Source organism: Rhipicephalus microplus, chromosome X (assembly GCF_043290135.1).
Source record: "Rhipicephalus microplus isolate Deutch F79 chromosome X, USDA_Rmic, whole genome shotgun sequence".
NCBI classification, from domain to species: Eukaryota; Metazoa; Arthropoda; class Arachnida; order Ixodida; family Ixodidae; genus Rhipicephalus; species Rhipicephalus microplus.
Genome location: NC_134710.1, coordinates 170,391,210 through 170,415,222, shown reverse-complemented (window position 1 = coordinate 170,415,222; position 24,013 = coordinate 170,391,210). Strand labels below are relative to the sequence as shown.

The window sequence follows — 24,013 nt, the reverse complement described above, 5'->3', positions numbered from 1 at the left end:
AGTATATGCAAACAAACAGTAGTAGCCAATTATCTTAGTTGGCATCAAGAGAAAAAGGACCTGAATAGGTCATGTAATGTGAAGTAAAAAAAATGGAGGCAAGTTGGTGTGACAGAATGGATACCAAGAGACTGGAAACATAGCTGAGGATAGCAGATGGTCAGGCGTGCTGTTGAAATTTAAAACATTTGTAGGCATAAAATGGAATCCGCTCATGCACAACAGAGCAAATTGGGGAAGAATTGATAGGAGTCTTCATCTAGCAGCAGGCATAAAACAGGATAATGATTAAGAAATTAAGTTTTTGCTGCTAATGTGTTGTTACTGCTCGGTGAAGACATTCATACTCATTTGTGTATCCACCTAAGACAATAGCCAGAGCCATACCGTGTTGCCCTAGTGTGCGAGGATACCATGTAATGATGTTTGTTGCTGTAATTATTGTAATTACTAAATTCATCATTGAGGAGTGAGGCACAGTGGACTCTTATTAAAGGGACACTAAAGTCAAATAACAATTTATGTCATAGTGAAAGCTCAATGTATGACTTCTAAAACAGCAATATTATCAGCAGCAGTTGCCTACTTACCGAGAAATTAAAGGAAGAGCACGAGAACACGTGCGCTATGATAGGACATTCGCAAATGATCCTGATTATGTCAGAGGTACTGTCTACAATTAATTACTAGTTATCAAACTATCGGCACTAAATAAAGAACCTTCCTTGGATCAAGCGACGTAATAAAATGCTGCTTGTTCATGTCTGTTTGATTTATGGGAAAAAGAACCACCAGATGTTACTGTGGGGAATGGCGCAAGTGGTTCAAAAGTTCAATTTTCGCCTAGTTAAACCTACTGGTCGTGCCATCTAGTGGGGCCCTGTTCAACCAGTTACGTCTGCCATCTCACAGGCTATGGCAAGAAATTGTGTTGTTGCACTATAGCTCCCGCTACTTTCGTTCTGCTGCTACTAGTGCCGGCGGCCGTGCAGTAAAGCTGGACAACGTTGTGCACAGCAATAGTGATCCGACACATTCCGCTTCAGGCAGTTAATTTGAAGTGCGCTAACGCGATGGGAACCACGAAAATATGATTTTATTTCAAAATAAGTGCTTCCTTGGCACAAAAGTAACGCTACAAGGTTTCTGGACCGCAATTTTAACAATCAACGTCGACTTAATAGTTTCCTTTAGTGTCCCTTTAAATGGAATCTTAAGGGCCGGGAAAATATGTTCCATTTAACAGGAACTCTGTTTACTGAAAAATGAACAGTGGTCATCATATTGCATATTGCAAACCAGTCATATTGCATGCAGTTGTTCCATTTAAGTAGCAGTACCATTTAACGGTTTTCGTTTACTGAGAGTCCACTGTAGTGTAATAATAAAAAGTATGCAAGTGCTTTTGTTTTCTACACTGTGCATATTCACTGAAAGGGGCCCTCCAACGTTTTGGAAGTACCTTTTTTTTATCTGCAGTTTTCTTATTCTAATGGCTGGAGATAATTTTAGAGTAAATGAGAACATCAATAAATTGGATATCTAATCATGCAATGAAATCTATACATTGCTTCCAACCACATCAACGCATAGTGGTGCTCAGCACTGGATAAATCTAATGTTAGCAGCAATTGAGCCAATCAATAAAAAAAATATTATCAGGTTTTCTTTTGCATGCTTTTCTATGAACATTTAAATAAATGTCATTCCAAGAAAAATAAGAAAGAAAAATAACTAAAAGAAAAGAGCCTGTGCAACTTCAAAACACAGTAGGGGTATAGTGTACTAGATTAGGGGTAGTGGTCCGAGGAGCGCCGCTGGCAAGGCGCGCGTCGGAAGCAGAATATCCAGAAAAAACTCGTGGCCGCGAGGTGGCGCCACAGAGCCTTTCACCTGGGATCTGCCGCCGCTCCGCCGCCGCCGAGTTCGCTTGTAGGCTGTCGCCGCTCTCACTTCAGTCTTTCTTCTGTGTTTAGTCGCTGCATTTTTAAATTCAGTTCGATGCTTTTATCACTGGCCATTGAAAGGACATGACGAAGCCTCGTCGGAAGAACTACTGCTTCGCCCCCGGTTGCAGAACTGGGTACAGCGGCGTGAAGAACGCGCCGAAGCTGTCGTTGTTTGGTGTCCCCGAGGACGACGAAAGGCGTGGTGTTTGGCAGCGGAACCTTCACCGTGCTGATAAGCCTCTGGAACTATCTGACGCTGTGTGTGAACTCCATTTTGAAGAAAAGTACATACTCCGGGACTATGTTCATGTCATTGGTGGCAGAGAAGTAAGAATACCGCGTGGAAAACCGTCGCTCTCACCGGACGCAGTCCCGACCATTCTGCCAAATGCTCCCAAATACCTGTCTAAACCGCCAGTACGCGAAAGACCCCCGCGGAAACGGGCATCCGCAGAACCAGCAAATTGTGGCTCATCTAAGAAACCATTCTTGGAAGAGAATGAGCTTCAAACAGACGGACCGGCTATCGACGTACAGGTCACGCCGTTTGATTTATGGAATGTGCCTCCACCGACGGAGCACTGGGCTGCCCACAAGTTTGCCAATTACGATGGTGCTGCTTATGTTCAGGCGTCTTTCAACAGCGAATCTCATGCTGTCGTGGTAGAAAAGACTGTTTTCATGAACTCTGGAAGTACGCAAGGCGACGTTGTGTGCCGGACGTATGTACGCCGCACACTAACATCGGAATCGTTCTCGCGCACCGTGGAAGAAGCGCAGCAGGTGTTACGTGATGCTGACTTGCTGCACATTTGTAAAGGAGCAGGCGAACCACCGGAGTTTTCTTCTTTGCCGCTTACGAGTCGGCTAAAGCAACAGATAGTCAACTTGGATGGAATTGTCTTCAGTGTCAAATGCAGAGGAAGTGTGCCTAAAGAAGGTAAGAAACTAATTTTATACTTTGAAATATTATGAATATGCATGGTACACCCCAGGAGGTCAAATTTGCGGCGCCCTCCCCTACGGATTGCCTGTACTGATTTTGGAACATAAAGCCCCATAAGTTAATAAGCACAGTTGTTTTCGTTTACTATTTTCGGGTCCTCGATTGCATAATACCCGCACCTGTGCTTGCTGTTGTGAAACAGGTAGTAATTGTAAAGAGCCTTTCACTAAAGGTAGCAATGCCAGAACTTTTTTCCCTCGCACCTGGTTTCATGCAAGTGTTTTACTTCACAGGAACTCCATGCATATCGTGCAAGTACCTTAGGAAGGCGCTACTGACGAGGCGGAGCGAGCTGAAACGAAAAACGCTGCAGGTCACGCCTGCCAAGAAGCTTCGACTTCTGAGTCAGAAGAACCGCCGTGCTCGTGCTAGGCTAATCAGCCTTACTGCCAGCCTGAATGACATGAGGGCCCAGTGTGCAAGTATAAGAGCTGAAGTGCTCGAGGAAAGCATATCTCGCTTGCCACCTAAACAGCAAGAAAGTGTGCGCCAATGCTTTGCAGCGTCGAAAAGGGCCAGCCGAAAGGGGATGATTTACAGTCAAGAATGGATTCTGGAGTGCATTTTGATGAAGATGAAAAGTCCTATACTCTATGAGCATATTAGGAAGCACAATATATTAGTTCTGCCATGTAAGACAACACTGCAGAAATATACAAAGACGTACAGGTCATCATTCGGTTTTAATATCAGATCAATGGACATATTAAAAAAGAAAACCAGCACTATGTCTCCATTCCAAAGGCATGGCGGCCTGCTTGTTGACGAGCTCAAGCTATCGCAGCACTTCAATGTCATGTCATCAGGCCACATACAAGGATTTGTGGACCTTGGGACCTTCACGAGACCTGAGCACAAACACCAGGCATGTGACCATGGCATGGTAATCATGTTCGTCCCCTTCACAGGAAAATGGAGTCAAATAATAGGAGTTTTCGCCACCAAAGGCAACATAAAAGGAGATTTACTTTTCAAGATAATCATCGAAGCAGTGATAGTGTCTGAAAAGGCTGGCTTGTTTGTGGACCACATTTCATGTGACGGGGCCGCATGGAATCGAAAGATGTGGCAATTGGCTGGAGTGTGTGCTTCTGCAAAAAAGGTTGTGTGCAAGACGGAGCATCCTGTCGACAGCAAAAGAGCCTTGCATTTTGTGTCGGATTTTCCCCATCTCATCAAATGCCTCAGAAACGGACTACACAAGACTGGCTTCACAACACCAGATGGTCATGTAAGTCAAATGTTTAGGGCTGCTGAAATTACGACCATGCCTTACATAACTCACATGTTCCCTCTTTTATTCGCTTTACAGGTGTCCATTCGGGCTGTGCGTGAAGCATTTTTGCGCGACTGCAGCGTGCGCACGCTCAAGGTGATGCCCGGTTTAACTGAGGCACACCTAGATCCCAACTCCTTCGAGAAGATGAGGGTCTGTCTGGCCTTCCAACTGTTTGGGACGTCTGTTTTGAGAGGAATGACATTCTATAAAGCAGACATTGAAAAAGTATGCGGCAGCATCACTGCAACACAGGAGTTCTTTTCGTAAGTTGTTGTTTCTTAGTTCAGTTTATTCGCAACTAAAACGAATGCTGCAACAATTAGCTGTTCTGATTTTTTTTGCAGGAGGATCAACAAGCTCATCACTGCCATGACCTCACGATTCACAGCGCAAGCACTGAGGCCAGACTCCGCAGCTGAAGCCACTCTTGTCAGTTTTCTTGATTATATCAACAAGTGGGAGGCATGTGGAGGGGCATTTCTCAGCAACTCAACAGCTACAGGTCTCCGAGTAACCATCGCAAGCACACTTTTTCTGCTCAAGTACCTCACCAAGTCTATCGGCTATAGGTACCTGATGACCTCAAGGCTCAGCACTGACCCTCTGGAAAACTTTTTTGGCATTGTTCGCCAATCTAGTGGTTGCAACGCCCATCCCTCTCCAGAACAATTTCTTGTGACTGTAAACTTGCTTTCTTTTTACAACTTAGCAAGGAGTGTGAATGGAGCGAATGCAAATCCGGATGTGATAAGTGCTCTCATGAGTGTTAATGACAAAGAAAATGTGCCCGTGAAGCCCAAAAGAATTGATGAGATGCTTTCGGAGGGTAGGCTCGATGAAGCCGAAGTATCTCTGGAGAAAGCTAAAGGTAGCTCGCAACATTTCTCCTTTGTTGTTGAAAAGAGTGATGAAAGGTTGATATATTATGTTGCCGGATACGTGGCTAGAAAATGTGTGCTTCAGCTGAAATGTACATTGTGCAGGGATAATCTACTTGTGGAATCTGTAAAAGCTGCTGCTGAGAGCCTTCCTTCTAGCTACACTGAGCACTGTGACTGGGGTGGGTTGTTGTACCCCTCCGGAGAGCTGCACAACTTCATCACCTGTCTAGAGAACATTTTCACTGAATGCTTTAGCTTGAGCGAATTGCACGCGAACAGTGTTTGTGATGTTCTCTCGCAAGTGAAGGCAAACTTTTTACCCAGGAATTCTGTAGGCTGCGTTGAGCATGGTAAAGAAGTGAGTGAGAAAATTGTGTCATTCTACATTCTCACGCGCCTCCATTTCCTAGTGAAAGGCATCAACAGCTCCAATGCCACAAAAAGGCAAAGGGCAAAACACCTGAAACTGAGCAGGAGTACATAGTTCATTTCTCCTGAGATGTTTGGTTCAGGACCCTTAAATCATTGAATTTTTGTGTATATGTATGTAAATAAACTGCTTTCTGTCAAACCACGCTTATATTGTCACAAAGAGTGCGCGCGCATTACGTGCGTTATTTTTAATGGAAGTTTCGATCATCCAGCTGCACCACCGGCGCTAGTTCAGACACTGTACCCGTGAGCAAAAGAATACGGACCACGGGAGCGCCTGCCGCACTCGTTTTGTTTTGTTGTTTAATAGACACTGTCTAAGCCGTTTATTTGCGAGCAGTTTGCTTTCGAGAGCATTACTCTAACGGAATTCGCCAGAGAAATACTCTCGACAGCAGACGGCTCGCGAACAAATGGCGTAGACAGCGATTTCGGCACGCGCTCCCATGGTCCGTATACTTTTGCTCACGGGTGTACTTAACAGATTAATTAGAATTTGCGTTCTTGCGGAACGAAAAAAAAAAGGAAGCGATTCTGTTCATTTCCCCGTCCTTCTAATCTTTTCTGTTAGAGAACACGCTGTTTCTCAGGCGTGCGAAAGAATTCATCCGACGCGAATGCGCGCAGAAGTGCCCAGGTGAAAGGCGCAGTGGCGCCACCTGTGTATGTCTGGGAGAAACGCTTCACCGCGGGGCCGCTCCTCGGACCACTACCCCTAATCTAGTACACTATAGTAGGGGCACAGCCTGCTTTTGAGACTATGGCCTCCAAGCATAGAAAAATACACTCACACCGTTTGTCATTGCACAGAGGCTTTTCTTCTTGCCTGTGTACCCTCCTGAGCAGCCTCATTTTGTACATGTTGTGCACTCGTGTATGTGTGTGTTACGGAATTCAAAAGAAGTGAATGCTTTTCACCTCATTGCTTTGTTGTCGGTCTTGCGCCTTTTCTTGGAGTACAAGGGTTGTGGCGACACGTTTGTTACAGGGGTAATGGCGTAATCACTGCCAATCACTATGGTAATGGTAGGATCGCTGCCGTTACCACAGTAGTGTTGCTGGATGCAACAGACAACAGTGGTGTGCAAGCTTCCGGCTTCCGCTACCTTGAAAGAGAGGTCAAATAGATTGTTTTTTTTTATTTTTGCACTTTATCTTTAGTTTCTGTTTTAAAAGTACTTCATAGAACTGATGCGGGCTTTGCCTGTCGATAGCCTGATTCAAAGGGCAGGGTCACAGTATCATCATCATCATCATCACCTTTAAGGAACTTTGAGTTTATTCCTACGATAGCGCCTTGCAACGTTATTGGCGAATGAAATGTGGTCATGTGCCTGATTGTCAAGGATAGGCATTGTTTGTTCTTGTATGTTGAAATTACTTGGCTGAATCACTTAAGACTGCCTGCTTCTATTGCTGCTATACTAGCTACATTAGCCTTTCTGTCCTTCAATCTATGAAGCCCGAAAGGAAAAATCGAGGGCCTGAATAGTGTTGAAGGGCCCCTTTAATAAAGCACTTATCATTCACTACAGCTTGAAAAGAAACAAATTACAGTACGTAAGTAAAAAAAAAGCCTGTATAAAAAAACTACTTTGTTGACACTGGTATGCACAGATTCTGCAGAAAACCATTTTGCTTGTATCTTTTACCACACTAATTAAAGTCCAGGTGTTGTCAATTAGCCAAGAGCATCAGTTAAACACACCTGTAGAGTTTGTGGCTGTATTGCTGTTATTTTTTAGAAACTCATGGCTGTTCCTCCTTGTACGTTTCTGAGAATTTCTATAAGCATCAACAAATCTGCAGTGTCAGGTTGCAAAATCTGCTGGTAACCTATTTTTGCATCACAGTATGTGTGCCAGGCTTCTAAATGCGTACACTACATGGGAAGGGTTCACCAAAATTCAAATAAAGAAATGTGTGTAAATAAAATGGGAAAATGCTGACCGCAAGCTGACACTTCCCTCTATTTCATTGGATTAGTAACATTGTACACAAGGTATTTTGGCCATAAAATTTATCAAAAAATTCATGTTATCCACAACTGTATCATCAGGACAAAAAGAAAATTGGATTTTGTCTGTATATTTCTACTTTATTCAGTGGCTGATTCAGATGCTTAATTTTGAAAACCTTAATAATGATTAAATGGTTTTAAAATTATTGACATATACTTGAAAACATAAAACAGTAACAATGAGGGGTTCACGTTTCTTCCTTCCTTTCATGAAATAAGATTTAGGTGCACGCTAAAGAACCCCAGGTGGTCGAAATTTCCGGAGCCTTCCACTACGGCATCTCTCATAATCATATGGGGGTTTTGAGACATTAAGCCCCACATATCAATCAATAAATCAATCCTTTCACGAAATAGATATATCTAAAATGCACAGTGCCTGATTTTGTACTACGCACTTTAGGCACCATATATTGATCTCGGGGTGCTGTTGTCACTTAGCAATTGTGTGGCACCATTGGTCATTTGCCACCAACCTAATACTGTCATCATATGATTAGGGATTTGGGTTGTCTGTGAATTATGTCTACGTAGTTCTATTGATCACACTCTCTGTGGTACTCTGCTGATTTTGCTTTGCTTGCAAAGCAGCTGATTTGCGATAAATTTGGTTTAATTTTAACACCTCAGTTTCAATTGGATGGTACCAAACAGTACCTTGAGCCTATAATAATTGTTGTAAGGTAGGTTGTTTTGCTGAAAAGTGATAAAGTAACACTAGTTATACTGTGTAAACAATGTTGTATAAGCGCTTATTTCACATTTTAGTGTTCTTCTATGTATTCTTTGTGAAACTGAACAGTAGTGCATTGGAAGTAGTTGTCTTATTGTTATGAAATTGTTCTGTAAGTACTCAGTTATCGCTTCGTGACTCATAGTCTATGTAGTTTCAAAGATAACTACAGTAGAATCCACCTAAACAGAACTCAAAAGGGACGTAAGAAAGTGTTTCATTTGTTCGACATTTCATTAAGCGGAATGGTGCAATATAAAAAACAATACTATTTTTATGAGAATGAAACAAATATCAAAACAGTCATCTGATTTAAAAAGCATCAGGTGTATTATTTTTGCTGTAGTGAATTATCCTATCTGATTGTGCTCTGCTTAAAATATCTTAGCATGCTCATATGAAAGTCATTAATACTCATTTTAAATGCAATATTCTCTGTCTTTTCTTTCAAAATGCAGCAGCTGATGAAAAAATAATAGTAATAATAAAAATTGGTGCTGCATGAATGCGTGAACTGCAAGATCGCTACCTTTGCCATTTGTTTGTGTTTAGGTGTACACATTCATGTCCAGCCCTTAAAAAAGCTACTATCTGAGGCTACTTGTGCATTGTCAGCTTTCATTATGTTTGTGTTTTTAGCTCCTGCTAGTGCTTTTTACTCTTTTTCGCTGAATGTCATCATCATGAGATAGAGTATGAGAAAACTGTGATGTGCAAACATCACTAACAACCATTGTTACCACAGCACGGCAACCATCTTATGAATTGAATTGTCTGGACTACTAAGCTTCACTATTTTACATGGTGACAGACTATTCATGTTTTATGGGGGATTCTCTCTCTGAAATATGTGGTGGTTTTAGTTTTACTTTTATTTATTCAATGTTAAAAACAAAACTTAAAAATGTTTTCTCAAGTGACATTTGTTACGAAGGGAATTCGCTCACACGCGCTTTTAGGCAGCCAACCAGTGTTTCTGTATTGGCATACCTGTATTAGGATTCTCCTTTACTTTGTGCAACTGCTGCAAGTTCATATATCTCCAGACTGGCCTTCTTATAAAAGCCATTTGATTTTTTGTGTCAAATGCACAATGGCTGTGTATTGACTGTGCTGTATTGAATATACTGGAATACTTAAATATGTGAAGTCCAACAGTATTGAATATACTGGAATACTTAAATATGTGAAGTCCAACAGTTTTTCGGAACTAGGATTGGTAAATTCATTATGAGAAGATGTTCTTTTATAGTCAAAAGCCTATTTGTAAGGTTTTCATTTTTCTTTCTGATAAACATGTTGCATGCATGCCTACAAAATTTCCTACAGTACAGGTATTCCTTTAGTATATGTCGCAGTTGTACAACAACTGGTAGAGCAGAATAAATTGTTTACATATGTAGGCACTTTCCAGCCCTTGGCTTTTCCAGCATTTGTTTTCATGTACAAATGGCGCTGAGCACATTAGGTCATTTTATCAATAATTTTACTTCGAAGCACTTCAAGTATTAGCGTTGCACTAGTAACATTGCATATCACAGATCTCTTTTCTTTGTATTGTGCAGGCATAGAGCAACAGCTTTATGTGGAGCTAGTGCAGCAGGCCCAGATGTGCCTGTCTCTTTCGGAAAACTTTATAGGACAAACAGAGACGCTTTCTCAGCTGGAGAAGTATCTTCGGAGCAAGCTTCGCCATCCACTTGTTTTACATGGGGTCAAAGGCAGTGGAAAGAGCACTCTGGTTGCCAAGGTGGCTGAGCTGTGTGAAACCTGGGTGCCTGACGCACCTGTCATTGTGCGTTTCGTGGGCACATCACCCGATTCGGACAGCCAGCAACAGCTACTGCGAAGCATTTGTGAGCAGTGCTGTGCTCTCTATGGAATGCACACAATACTCGCATCCAAGGTGCGAACTAGTTTTCTCTTGGTGAATTCCTCTAAATGCATGTTCGAAATTTATGAATGTAGATGTTATTTACTTTGAATATAGAATGTGTGCAGCTGAACGTGGATATGTTGAATCTGAAGGGGATCACAGAAGAGGTAATTAGACGTAAAAATTAAAGCAATTAGATTTATTTATCTAATTGAGGTAATTAGTTAAATAAAATATTTTATTATCGAAAATATATTCAGGGGGATTTTACAACTGTTTTATATACATAGTAATTCATTATATGTGGGATCGACATATGCAGGGTTTACTTTACTAAGCTTATGTATTTCTCCAAAGTAGAAAATGATGACCAAGAGGGAAAGGTGAGAGCGCACTTAGATGTGGTTATGGTTATACGTAAACGTTCACTTACAATTATTTCTCAATTCTACTGCATAGGCCTGTGGCACTGTAAATCCTCATAGCAGGCTTTTTGTTATCTGTATACCAAGCATTGTTATTATTATGGAAACTGCCATTACTAATACTTGTGCATATAAAATACATATTCTATCAATAATGAAATGGTCCTGTGATTCTATGCAAGCATAGGGAAAAGCCACTTTGCATGATTTACTTGCTGTCAAGCCTTCCTTCTTATTCATTTTTCTGTAATGTTTGTTTACTGACGAGTTACTTTATTCTATTAGCTGCTCTAACTCATATTACTTTGTCTGTCTTGTTTACTTTTTTGGGTAATGGTATTTTTATTGTGTTTTATGTATATGTTTCTGAGTGCACCAGTACATACATGAATTTTATAGGTGTTTATGGGCACTATAATAAATATTTAATTTTTTAGTGTTATTGTTACTATAACAGAAATTTTCTGCTTGCCTGTAAAAGATAGCAAAATTCTGCCTGAAGTAGATTACCAATTGAAAACTATATTAATTGTACGAACTATCACAGTAGCAATTTAGCTGATTAAAGCACTTAGCTAAATAAGCTATATATGGCAAATAACTAACTATCCATGTTGTAGCTATGTTTCAAAGCAAATGCATTTTCAGGACTCGAAATTTAGTTAAACATAGAACACTATTTTTTTAGTTTACCAAGATATGAAATTAGCTGCCGTGCACTTGGTTTGTAACACAGTGACCTTCGAAATATCACTCTTAATCTATAGATGGCAACAACATCAATTATTACCTATTGCACACAGAATGTGAAATACCCCAGGGGTTGACTTAAAGCCCTACACTTTTTCTGCTTTACATAAATGATATTGTAAATATTCCTAACTCAGCTAACATGCGTACATAGACGATGCGATTGTTTTTTTCTTTCTCTACTAAGATATCATCTATGCTTTCAGCAATGAAATTTTTGCTAAATACTCTTTTGCAACTATTACTTACTTCTGAAAATTAGAAAGGCAGACTTTATAACATATTTTCTGCAATTAATGAGTTAGCTGAATGTGACATCATAAAGACATTTGTCTTATACACTAGAAAGGGCTACAGAGCATATGCGTCTTTGTGTTTTCTCTAAAAAAATTTGTGTAGGACATGTGTTTTCACTAAAAAATTTGTGTTGGACATTCCATGTTAACTATATGAAAAATAACATAGCATAGACACTTGCTATTATAAAAAGCATTGCACATTTGTACCTCTGATGCTGAAGCATCAATTATACTTTTCTGTTATTCATTCTAGGCTACACATTGGTTTGCTTGTATGGTGTATAACATCTAAACTAACTTGGGAAGTTTACATATTGTGCAGAAAAATAATATTGGTTTCATCCATAATTTGCAAGTATGTATGCATACACTTTTCGTATGTTAAACAGTACTGTTTATATTTCATTTGAATACTCTATCACCAAAGACTCTCTGAAATGGCTTTTCAAGGATACTAGCAGGTTCTGATAGTTATTGTTATTTATATTTTTTTGTTTGCACACATCCATACAACTACACATTCTTTCAGAACAGAATTTTTGTTTAATATTGAACAAGAACAAAATATGACTCTGTGTTATAAAAATTGCACGTTTTATATTCACTAAATAATTGTTTGTCATTCTTTGACATCACTGAACAAGGTTTATCTTTTCCAGTATACAAGAGGCAGTCGAAATTGATATTTTATAAGCTGTTTGTAGCTTTATTGTAAGTTTTTTTTTGTGTGTGTGTGGTGTGTGTGTTTGTGTGTATGACATAGTTTGTTTGCTGTTTTGGTCAAAGTTACTCATGTTTTTAAAAGGTTTATTTCATTACCTATAATTTATATTATCATGTTAGACACTGCATGCTTGTTGCTATACGTTGTATGCCATTAGCCCTACAATGCAGTTTGTTTTATATCTATAATTCTCTGGCTGTTATTGTGCTACTAGTGTTAGGATTCAAGTTCAGGTGTATTCATTTGCCTTTAGTTTCAGTGCCTTGGCAGTTAATGTAAAAAAATTTATGGTACAATTTTCGAGCGTGTATGTCAAGACTTCTGTCCCTCACTGAGTTTTTTTGAAAGAGCTAGATATATCTTGTGAAGTGATCAGCTATAGTTGATAAACTGCAATGTATACACTAAAATAATTCATCATAAAGTTGATTGTTAACATTTTGTGAGGTGATTATGCATTAGGTTTTTTGTGCAAGTATCTTTGCACCTTTGAGTTATCTATAGTACTAAGAAGCCAAACTGGGAAAGCTGCCAGAGGTTATTTTTAAATTATGCTACAATTAAATAATAATTAGTATGTGTTCATCAAGGACCAGGATATAATTTTATTGACGAGAATATGAAGTTGGGCATGTTGGTAATTCATAACGGATCACATAGCACAAAATATTTGACACAACATTCGGGAAGGGACGAAAGGCTCCCCTTCATCTCTTCCCTTGTCGTGTGTCAAATATTTTTTGCGCTACGTGATCAGTTATGATTTTTTTGTTTTGTGTTAACAAATAAATATTTTTAGCTTGTTAAATTGATATAACTGCTTGTGCAGAGTTATTTTTTTCTTTATTTTACCTGCGGTAGTCCTTGTCATTTGACTGTCACGTTTATACTCACATATACATGATAATCAAGTTTTACACAGGCATGCAGAAAGTGTTCATAATTGATATTATGTTAGGTTATTATTGATGGAATTGGGAAGTCCTTGCAGTGATTACAATAAAACTTATTGAAAACATTGTATTGTAATTGATTGGAAGGTAGCCTGAAGCTACGAAGGAGACAAATCTGGATGTTGTACGAGCTGATTTTAGTGATTTAAAAAAAGTTAAGTGGTAAACCACAAAACTCTCTGTTCAGAACACTCTTTGTTTAAAAGCTTGAACCAACAGTTTTGTGTTGCCCTTCCATTGTCTCATTACTTAGAAAGTTGGCAAATGGCAGTATGAGGCCAAAATAGCTGAATTTACAAAGCGGAGATAAGGAAAACACTATCCAATTAGCACTCACTGTTCACAGAGGTTAAAAAGTTTTTTCTCAAAACTTGCTTCGCCTTGTGTACTTTAAAGAAATTAATTTTATTGGAAAGTAACTCCAATATCATAGCACATTATAACCGAGGAATATCATTTTACTTGGTAAAAACTCGTCATCAGTTTTAGACCTTAGGCTAATGTTTATATTACATTCCAACTCGCTTATAGCAATACTCAAAAGCCATAAAAATTCCATTGTTATAACCAGTAATTGCTATAAACGGGTTGCATGGAAAAAAATAATAAAAGCAAAATAGAAGGATGGCAGGTTATTGTGAAAAAACTATAATATTAGATGAGATATGCAAACAGATGTCAGTGATAAGAAAAGCAAGGCTGCCGTTTTCTCGGACATGCTTCAAATTCGGACGCATCACGAGACCAGCACAAGCCTTATAGAGCAACGCTAAAGCTTTGGATGCTGAAACTCTTCCAACTCTCAACTTTTTACTAAAATTGGATGTCCGAAAGTGAATTAACAGAAGCCACCGCCTCTCCCACGCTGTAGCGCGACTTGAAAGTCAGCTTTGCTTCAATGCAGTGTGGTGAAGCATATTGTTTTGAAGGTGCTCTGGGGGCGTTGGCATTGTAGGCGGGGGTTCAATAGCTTGAAGTTCTTTTTTTTTTTTTTGTTCTTTCTCTTCAAGGATTTCGCGTTCTATTGCCTCTCAGTGTCGACACCCAAGAGCCAGAATTCATCGTTATAACCGATAATGCAGCATGTGGCCATTGCTGTAAGCGAGTCATTTCACCATAGAAAACATACAAAAGCTGATGGTGCAGCAGCTTATCGTCATATAACCAATATATTGTTAAAACAGGTATCTTTATAAGTGGGTTTGACTGTATATGCATAGTGACGTATTAGCACAGCCTGTTCTTGTAGATACTCATGCACTGCACAGTAGTGTTGGAAATCTTTTTGGTGTGGTATACCTTAGTTAAGTACTAATACCTTACTTTTTACTCTAAATCATTTTCTCTTTTAGAGCATTTCTGAGCAGCGGGAAGTACTAGGCATTCTCTTAGACAAGGTGTCATCGCATCGGCCTCTGGTCATCCTTCTTGATGGGTTGGACCAGGTTACCAAACATAGCGCTTGCACCTTTGACTGGCTGCCATCTGAGTTGCCTCCCTCCGTCAAGGTAGTGCTTACAGTCCGCGATGGAAGTAAGGAACTTGAGGACCTCAAGGTAAATTTTTACTGCATATGATCACTTCCTTGCTTGTTTGGTTTCATTGTGCTCATCTAAAGCAACATTGTTGGAGAATTATGCTCTTTTGACTCTGCAGCCATCAATATTCAATCAGTACATTAAGTAGAATAGGTAGTAGGTAGAATAAATTTTCTGAATGCTCATCATGTTGAAAGTCCCTTCACTGCCTCACAAAGCAGGCTCATGCTCCTGGCACTTTGACTCATCAGCAAGTACGGCCAGTCCCTCAGCTAACAACTTTCATGCCGCCACTCATGAGCATCAAATGACTTGTCAACGAAGGTGGCACCAGTGCGCCGGTGACTACAAAACAAGGTTTATTTGAACATTTTAAGTTAGAGAAGAGTACAATAATGAAAAAATGTACTGCATTCCAGTACTAGTATATAAAGTTCATTAACTGCGTAAACCAGTAAAAGGTCACGTGATCGGACTCTTCTGCATATTCAGTTTTTTGTCTCATGGGATGCCATATAAGTCATTTTTCGTGATTTTAGTCAAGAAATAAAAATAAAAATTATGTAATGAAAAACACAAAGCTGGCTTTAGCCACTAAATTTTCTATTTCTAAAGTTGTCTCAATTTGTTTACCGAGCAGTTGCTTGTCTCTTCAACACTCACATTGCATGATATTGGTTATGTCGGGTTGCTAAGTTCGCTTTGAACCAAAGGGGGATAAAGAATATTTTGGTTTCCCTCCTAAACCAAATAATAAATAATGTTTCGATTACTTTTTCAGTTATGTTTTCGATCCAGTCAAAAATATTGCTTTTTCTTCATTTTTCATTTTTTCGGTTTCTTTCCTTTCCGACACACTGATGACAATGATCGCATTAATCCATGATTGTTGGCCGATGACTGGAGATCACGTTGGCAGCTTAGCCAAAAGTCACTGATAAGATTTGAATGCATTCAAATTTAAATAACGCATTCAAAGGCCTCAAAGGCATTTAGCGTCCGGATTGATGATGATTTCTTGAATAAAGAATGAATGTAGACCAATATAGGATGCCATATAGCAATTATTTTATGGTAAATTATTGAAGCATTCAAAAATAGCATTATTATGTCCTAACTAGGTTTGTGCAAATATTTGAATGCTTTGAATATTTAAACGAATAGTAGAGTATTCGAATTTTGTCCGATTCGAATATGAATTATCGAATATTTTGAAGTATTCGACATGGATGAATAGGTGTACAGTCGAAACCCGCAGTAACGAAATCGCCAGGGAAACCGAAAAATTTTGTTTTCGCGAGAATTTCGTTGCCGCTAGTATGAGACATGAAAACAGTGATACAGCCAGCAGAACGAAAATTTATTGCCAGAAGTTGGTCAACTTACTCTGTCGACTCTTGCCATGCAACAACTTCAAAGCTCTCCCTTCGCAGTGGAAAAAGTGGTCCATTGCTACGTCGTCATCATGTGTGCTGAAGAAGGAGTGAAGGGTGTCCGCGCATCCAAAACAACCCGCGGGCCGGGTTTCTCCGCGTGCGTCTCTTCTCGGTCCTCGGTGTCGTCAGCTTCGCGCACGCTTTCGATAATTGCCTTGTCAGTCACTTCCTCGTACACAACTACGTCATCATCGGCGCAAATGAATGCATCAACGGTGAGTTCATCTGGGATGTCGATGTCGATGGCTCGAAGTTCTCCCCTGGCGTTGGTGAGGGATAGAGGCACTGCACTTCTCCGATCAACGGAGAATCCGCTTCCGGCGTCAAGCTTTTCTCAGGGGCCTTTGTAACTTCATCCCGATTTCGCCACCAGTTCCAGTCTTCTCTTCGTCGTTTTGATTAATTCCAACTGTCGGTGTTGCTTCGGCCTGTTGAGCTCGTCTAACGGCGCCATCTGCACTACAACATGATCATTTGGCATCGCCTGCTGCAGTGTGGCCATACATGTTGCCGGACACAGACCCCAGCGCCGATTTAAGTAAACAAAAATGGCGGTACCCACGCTAGCGCAGCAAAAGCAGACGTTTACAAATTTTGAGTGCGCATAACACGCATATGAGCATATTTTCGACAGTTAACCTTTGGCAGGAGGGTAAAAGAAGGCTCGCACCGTGGTATAACATTCGTTTTTTTTGTAAAGGATGCCTCTTCTTAGACAAAAAGAGGACAGTTTGCGAGCAATGTGTTGAGGGACCTGAGAGTTGCGGCCTTCCAGGGAATCAATGACTGGGCGTAATTCGTCGTCTGCCCGCTGCTTTGACATAAATTCGGAGTCGCTAACGGCTCCGAGAGAGGCATCTTCATCTTCGGAGCCCCTGACAGCTTTCCCCACAGGTGCTCGAGAAAGCGCGTCGGCGTCTTTGTGTTTGCGCCCTGACCTGTACACAATCGTAATATCGAACTCCTGCAAACGCAAACTCCACCGTGCGAGACGGCCGGATGGATCTCTGAGATTTGCCAGCCAGCAGAGCGAGTGGTGGTCAGTCACCACTTTGAAGGGACGACCGTAAAGGTAAGGCCGAAATTTCGTCGTCGCCCACACGACTGCGAGGCATTCTTTTTCTAACGTAGAATAGTTGGCCTCGGCTCGAGAAAGAGTACGACTGGCGTAAGCCATCACATGCTCAACGCCGCCGTGTCGTCGTACAAGGACAGCGCCAAGTCCGACATTGCTGGCATCTGTATGAATTTCTGTAGCAGCGTCCTCATCAAAATGGGCAAGAACAGGGGCTGTTTGCATTCTCTGTCGTAACTTTGCGAACGCTGTATCTTGTTCTGCGCCCCAAGTAAAGGGCACGTCATCTCGGGTGAGTCGCGTAAGAGGTTCAGCTATCTTCGAGAAGTTGGCGATAAATCGCCGATAATACGCGCACTAGCCGAGGAAACGGCGTACTGCTCTTTTATCTGATGGAACAGGGAAGGCGGCGATAGCAGCAGTTGTGTCTGGATCAGGTCGCACTCCATCTGCACTAATGACATGTCCCAGAAATTTCAGCTCTTCATAGCCGAAATGGCATTTTTGAGGTTTCAGCGTGAGTTCAGCTGTGCGAATGGCTTCCAGAACCTTTCTGAGACGCTTCAGATGTTCTTCGAAGCTCTCGGAAAAGATGACCACATCATCGAGGTAGACAAGGCAGCTTTGCCACTTCAAGCCAGCGAGAACTGTGTCCATCATCCTCTGAAAAGTGGCTGGTGCAGAACAGAGGCCGAAGGGAAGAACTCGGAATTCATAAAGTCTGTCTGGAGTCACAAACGCGGTTTTTTCTCTGTTTCGTTCATCCACTTCAATTTGCCAATAGTCACTCTTTAGATCGATGGACGAAAAATACTTCGCGCGTCGTAACCTGTCGAGGGAGTCGTCGACCTGTGGAAGCGGGTAGACGTCCTTTTTTGTGACGCTATTAAGCTTCCTGTAGTCAATACAGAATCGCAGCGTTCCGTCTTTTTTCTTTACTAGAACGACTGGCGAGGACCAAGCGCTGCTGGATGGTTGAATAATCCCGACATCGAGCATCTCTTTTACTTGTGTCTGAATAGCCTCGCGTTCTTTGGCAGAAACGCGATAAGGCTGCTGCCGGATGGGGCAGACATCGTCGGTAATAATTCGATGCTTGGTGAGTTGTGTTTGACGGACTTTAGAAGAAGAGGCGAAGCAAGATCGAAACTCCCTTAAAAGGTCATGAAGTGCAGCCTTTCTCTCGTCTGACAGCATCGAATTAATGTCGATGCGGTCTAGAAATTCTTCATCCTCATGCATTTCCTTGGACGCGAAGCACTCCGTGACGTCGGCAACAGGGTCTCCATAAGCTAGGGTGGTTCCGCGGAAAAGATGCCGGCGCTCGTAATTGAAGTTCTTAACTAGTATCGTTGACTGTCCGTCACGGACGCGCACAACACTTTGAGCGGCGCATACACCTTGGAGCAGCAGAAGTGATAGGTTGCTTTCAGCCACCACGTCGCCGTCTTGGAAGTCTTCACAAGTGACTTCGATGGGAACAGTTGCTCGAGGTGGCAGCGTCACACTGTCATCAGCAACACGCAGCGCAGGTCTACGGCAGTTATCAGCGTCTCGATCTGTTGCGCCTTGAGTCGAGAAGGTCACGATGCGCTCACGGAGATTTATAATGGCACCGTATTCCCGAAGGAAGTCCATGCCGATAATCAGCTGACGCGAACAGTCACGAGCGAGGCAGCTGAGCACAAACGTTGACGCACGAATTTTCACTCTTGCGGTACAGCGACCCAGCGGTGTTACAACGTGTCCTCCAGCTGTTCGAATTCGCGTTCCATTCCACGGCGTGATCACTTTCCTGAGATCTTTCGCTAGCCTCCCGCTGATGATGTAACAGTCTGCACCAGTGTCTACCAATGCACTGACCTGAAGACCATCAATCAGCACAGGTATGTCGAGTGACAAGCGGTCACTAGGTTCAGATGTGGATGTCGGCGTTTCTTCGGTACTGCGATTATTCTCTGACAAAATTCCTTCGGCGTTGTGTGCAAGCGTCGATGGGAGGTCTTCCGCACTTTGAGGCCCAGCGACCTTGCCCCCGAAGGTCGCTGCCTTCAGTTTTCCTGACGAGGGCTCGGAGAGCGTTCCCGTGCCGTCACCCCGAAACGTGGCCCAGTGGCTGCGAGTCTCCTCGGAGATGGTGACCGCGATTGCCATCGTTTAAAGGGTGCACGCTGTTGCGCGAGATACTCTTCGATATCCCTTGGACTTTGACCAATTCGGGGATGAGGGGAATTGACGGAAAATCTGTGCAGTCCAAGTTGCCGGTATGGGCATTCGCGGTAAATGTGACCAGCCTCACCGCAATGATAGCAGAGGGGTCGTCTGTCTGGCGTCCGCCAGAGATCAGACTTGCACGTCGGTGCACGGTGACTATCGATGTCCAAATCAGCGTGCGCTGACTGAATCGGGAGTGACGGCATCATTGTCTGGATTGGGACGTATGGCATTGTCTGGAATTGGACGTGGGGCACTGTCTGGAGCGGGACGTGCGGCACTGGCTGGGTCGGGACTCCTTGACCAGAAAGAGGAGTGGCAGATCGCAAGGCTTCTGCGTACGTACGACGGCGACTGTCAGTAGACACAGGAGCCGTTTCCGGATCAACCGACGTGGGCGGAAAATGATGGGCGTGCAGCACCTGCTGGACCTCGTCACGGATGACACTGGTGATAGAACCAACATCGATTTGCCTTGTCCCGTACATCTTTTCCATTTCTTCCCGGACGACAGATCGGACGATCTCGCGGATCCATTCGGGGCTCTTGCTCCCAGGGGTGGTGAAAATTTCGGGAGTTGAGGCAGCATTCACTTGACGGTCAAACAGGGCAGACCGTTGGTGCAGTACTCGCTCCATTGTTGCCGCTTCAGTAAGGAACTCAGCAACACTTTTGGGGGGACTACGCACCAAACCAGCAAAAAGTTGTTCCTTCACACCACGCATGAAGTGGCGCAACTTTTTTTCTTCTGCCATAGCAGGATCTGCCCGCTTGAAAAGCCGTGTCATGTCCTCGACGTACATCGAGACGGTCTCATTGGGCATCTGGATGCGTGATTGTAGTGCACGCTCCGCCCGTTTGCCGCGGTCGGGACTCCTGTAGGTCTCCAGGAGGCGACGCTGGAACTCGCGCCAAGATGTCAGAACATCATCCCTGTTCAAAAACCACGTCTTGGCACCGTCTTTTAGGCAAGTGTACACGCTCTGGAGCTTCGCGGCATCATCCCAGTAATTGATTGCTGCGACACGTTCGAACTCACTCAGCCAGTCGTCAACATCTTCATGCTGCTCTCCGTGAAAGGGGCTAGGCATGAGCGGGTTCTGGACGGTGCAGTAGATCGGCGTGGAAGGTGTCGGAGCTTGCACGGTATCTTGTGTCGAAGTCATAGTCGCTGCGTCAGTGGTTGGTGTCTCAGGCGGTAGGCCTCGTTGGCGGCAGCTTACTCTATGAACAGAAGTGTCCACGGGTGCAGGGCTTGTGTTCCGGCTGCTGGACGGGGTCTTGGGCATCGGGTGGATCGTGAGACGTTGTACCCAGCAACTCCACCAGTCTTATCACGTTACTCATGACAAACTTGATATAATGGGCTCGTTGAGTCGACTAGCCAAGCAGCAGCTCAGAAAGATCGTCTTTGTCCTCTTTCACTCTTCGATCTCACCCAAGCAAACTATGTGGCAATATGCTCAAGGTTTTTAGTAACAAATGTGTTATATTTAGCCCTGCGAGCATAGGTAAGAACAAAATTTGGCTTGTTATTTTGAAATATTCAGTATTTCAACATTTATAGCATAGTAGTAGTTAAATATTTTTGCAATAAAAACAGTATACTTCTGGCAGTGGTTTTATATACTTTCGTTATATTAAAAAAAAAATCACAGCTTTGCCGCAAAGGCAAAGCAATGAATGCGATAGTAACAAATTGGAGTGTCACGCGAAGAATGGCAAGCAGATCGAAACGTGCTCCGCGTTGCTCACACACAATACAATGCATGAAACATACTCACAGGTACACATGAATGCGAATAAGTGTCTCGGTTGTTACTTCACTGCGTCTGAAAAGTGTGCCATTTTCGCAAACGGAGGCAAGATAAGCGCACGCACACCTATGCGTCTACCCCCCCTTCCGCGAGGCAAAGTATGCGTCGAAGATGAATGCATCAGCGCGCGTCGCCACGTCGTGATGATCTGGCGATGCACGCTCATTGCGCCATCTCGCTGGTAATGCTGAAAACACGATAGCTCCCCCGAGATCGGCATCGTCAGCGGTAAGTGGTAGATATAAATAGCTTGCCGTTTCAATGTTGAAGGAGGTGCTCCTTCATGGCTCAGTGGCTAACGCCACACACCCACAACCAAGAGGTCTAATGTTCGATTTTGCACGCCAAAGTCTTTTTCTGGGTTGTTTTTCTTTTTTACCTTTTCATATATATCGATATGTATACATATACGGTGAATGACGGCGGTCACCGACGTCGACGCCCGCGGCAAAATCCAGTCAAGGGTGTCCATATAATTGCTATCGCAATAAAAGATGTTAATATTGAGTGTGTAAGTGTGAGATTTTTATTCATAGCGTACTTATGTGTGGCTGTTTTCTTCTTATTCTAGGCAAAACTCAAGAATCAGGAGCAATGCTTCATAGATTTGGGACCCTGTGGTGTAGAGCAATGCAAGGACATTTTCCACAAATCTTTGGAAAGATGTTGCAGAACAGTCAGCGCCAAGCAATTTGAAAGTGTTTGTGCATCATTGCAGCAGTCACCAAGCCCTCTGTTTGCTACACTTCTAGCAAGTGCTGCATCACACTGGCATGGAGCTGAAGAACCTTCCATGTTTCACTCTGAAGCTGAAGTGGTGTCATTTCTTCATGATCAACTTAAGAAGGAGGTGCATCCCAAGGTCATATCCTTAGTGTTGGGACTCTTGAGTGCCTCACGCCACGGACTTTCTGACAAAGAAATTATTGATGTGGTCTCATCGAATGAATCGCTACTTGCTGAAATGCCTCTAGTACATCAGAAGAGGCCACTGACACAATGCCCATTTGCTGCGTGGGGCTTGATACGAGCAGGCCTGGATAATTTTTTGAGGGTCAGGGTTGTGGAAGGTTATGTGCTCAACACATGGTGTGGTGATTTCTTTCGGACGCTGTGCACAGAGCATAGTCCAAGTTTGGAGGTTGCTCAAGTGTGCACAATGGCACTCTTCGACTATTTTCAGTCTGTCTCAAACATGGATTTCTCATCTCGTACAAGTGCAGCTGAAGCAGATAAAGGGACCCAGCACGATCTCCCTCATATTCCCAAAAATGCAGTTTTTTCAAATAGGCGAAAACATAATGAACTGCCATTCTATATCCTGCACCTCATCAGTCTGGCACGCAAAAAACTGGCAAGTGTCGACACACTTCTGTCAAGACTTCAGGTAGTTAATGGGCCAGCTGGCGACAGTGGCCCTGTAAAATGCACTGACAGTGGTGACAGCATTGAAGCTCTTGGACAGGTTGTTAGGAGCCAATTCTTGCTGAATCCTGAGTGGCTGCAGATAAAGGTCTGCTGCTGTGACCCGTACTTTTTGCTTGAAGAGCTTGACATGTTCCTGAATTTGAATCCTGCTGACACAGAATGTGCTCTGCTTCGAGAACTGGTTCAGTTGTCTAGCTATGCATTGCGTTATGACGGAAGACAATTCGCAGCGCATGTAACAGCACGATTACGAAAGATAATTGCTATTGAAGCGTCTGATCTAAAATTTCCCCATCTAAAGAACCTCTATGAAATGGCGCGTCGGTTTCCCTCTTTGGTGCCAGTCAGTGACTATCTGCGTGAACCATCCAAAGAGCCAGCATCAATAGCTATACATGAAGAGGAAAAGGGCCGAACATTGGGGCAGCTGTACACCATCAAAGGTGATGCAAGTCACATGGTGTCACTGAACTGCAGTGACCTGTTAGTGTGGGATGTGTTTGGTGAGAGCATTGTGCGGCGCCTTACCGGCTTGTCGGAGCCCCGGGACCTCAAAATGGTGGACCGCTTCCGTGCCTTAGTGCTCTGCAACCGGGAACTTAAGGTATGTACCTTAGAATAAGTAGTTTAGCCACCTGATTTTCTATACCATGCCCTGACTGCATTTCTCTGCTGAAAAGTTTGAAGTCTATATGTATACCAGATATATACAAGTTATTCATGCTTGCTTGATTAAGGTTAGAGCATTACAGAACTGCCTTTAAAACAACCATAAGGAGACATTGCAAATCCTGTTTCATGAGACATTCATGTCAACAGAAGTTAACTATATAAATTCAAATTTATATATACATAAAATAAACTGACGGTATGCCTTTTGTAAATTGTCTAAAGTAATGAGGCTGGGTCTGGTAGAAAAAAAGTTATTGACCTGACTGGTACACATTATTTAAATTCTTGCCCCGTAGCAGTGGTCTAGTGGCTAAGGTACTCTGCTGCTCACCCGCAGGTAACGGCATTGTATCTCTGCTGCGGTAGCTGCATTTTCAATGGAGGCGAAAATGCTGTAGGCTCGTGTGCTCAGATTTGGGTGCACATTGAAAACCTCAGACGTTCGAAATTTCCGGAACCCGTCACTATGATGTCGGTCATGATCATATGGTGGTTTTGGGACGTTA

General features: G+C 42.7%; 1 protein-coding gene across 2 annotated transcripts in view; it reads left to right on the top strand.

The window, feature by feature from the left end:
- The window catches only part of LOC119177184 (NACHT domain- and WD repeat-containing protein 1), an 89,737-nt gene that overhangs the window by 29,745 nt on the left and 35,979 nt on the right, over nucleotides 1-24,013 (top strand). For both annotated transcript variants that reach the window (XM_037428591.2, XM_037428590.2), the window contains exons 8-10: nucleotides 9,866-10,206; nucleotides 14,680-14,883; nucleotides 21,979-23,439. In XM_037428591.2, coding sequence (XP_037284488.2) covers nucleotides 9,866-10,206; nucleotides 14,680-14,883; nucleotides 21,979-23,439 — 2,006 coding nt within the window. The remainder of the gene's footprint in view (nucleotides 1-9,865; nucleotides 10,207-14,679; nucleotides 14,884-21,978; nucleotides 23,440-24,013) is intronic.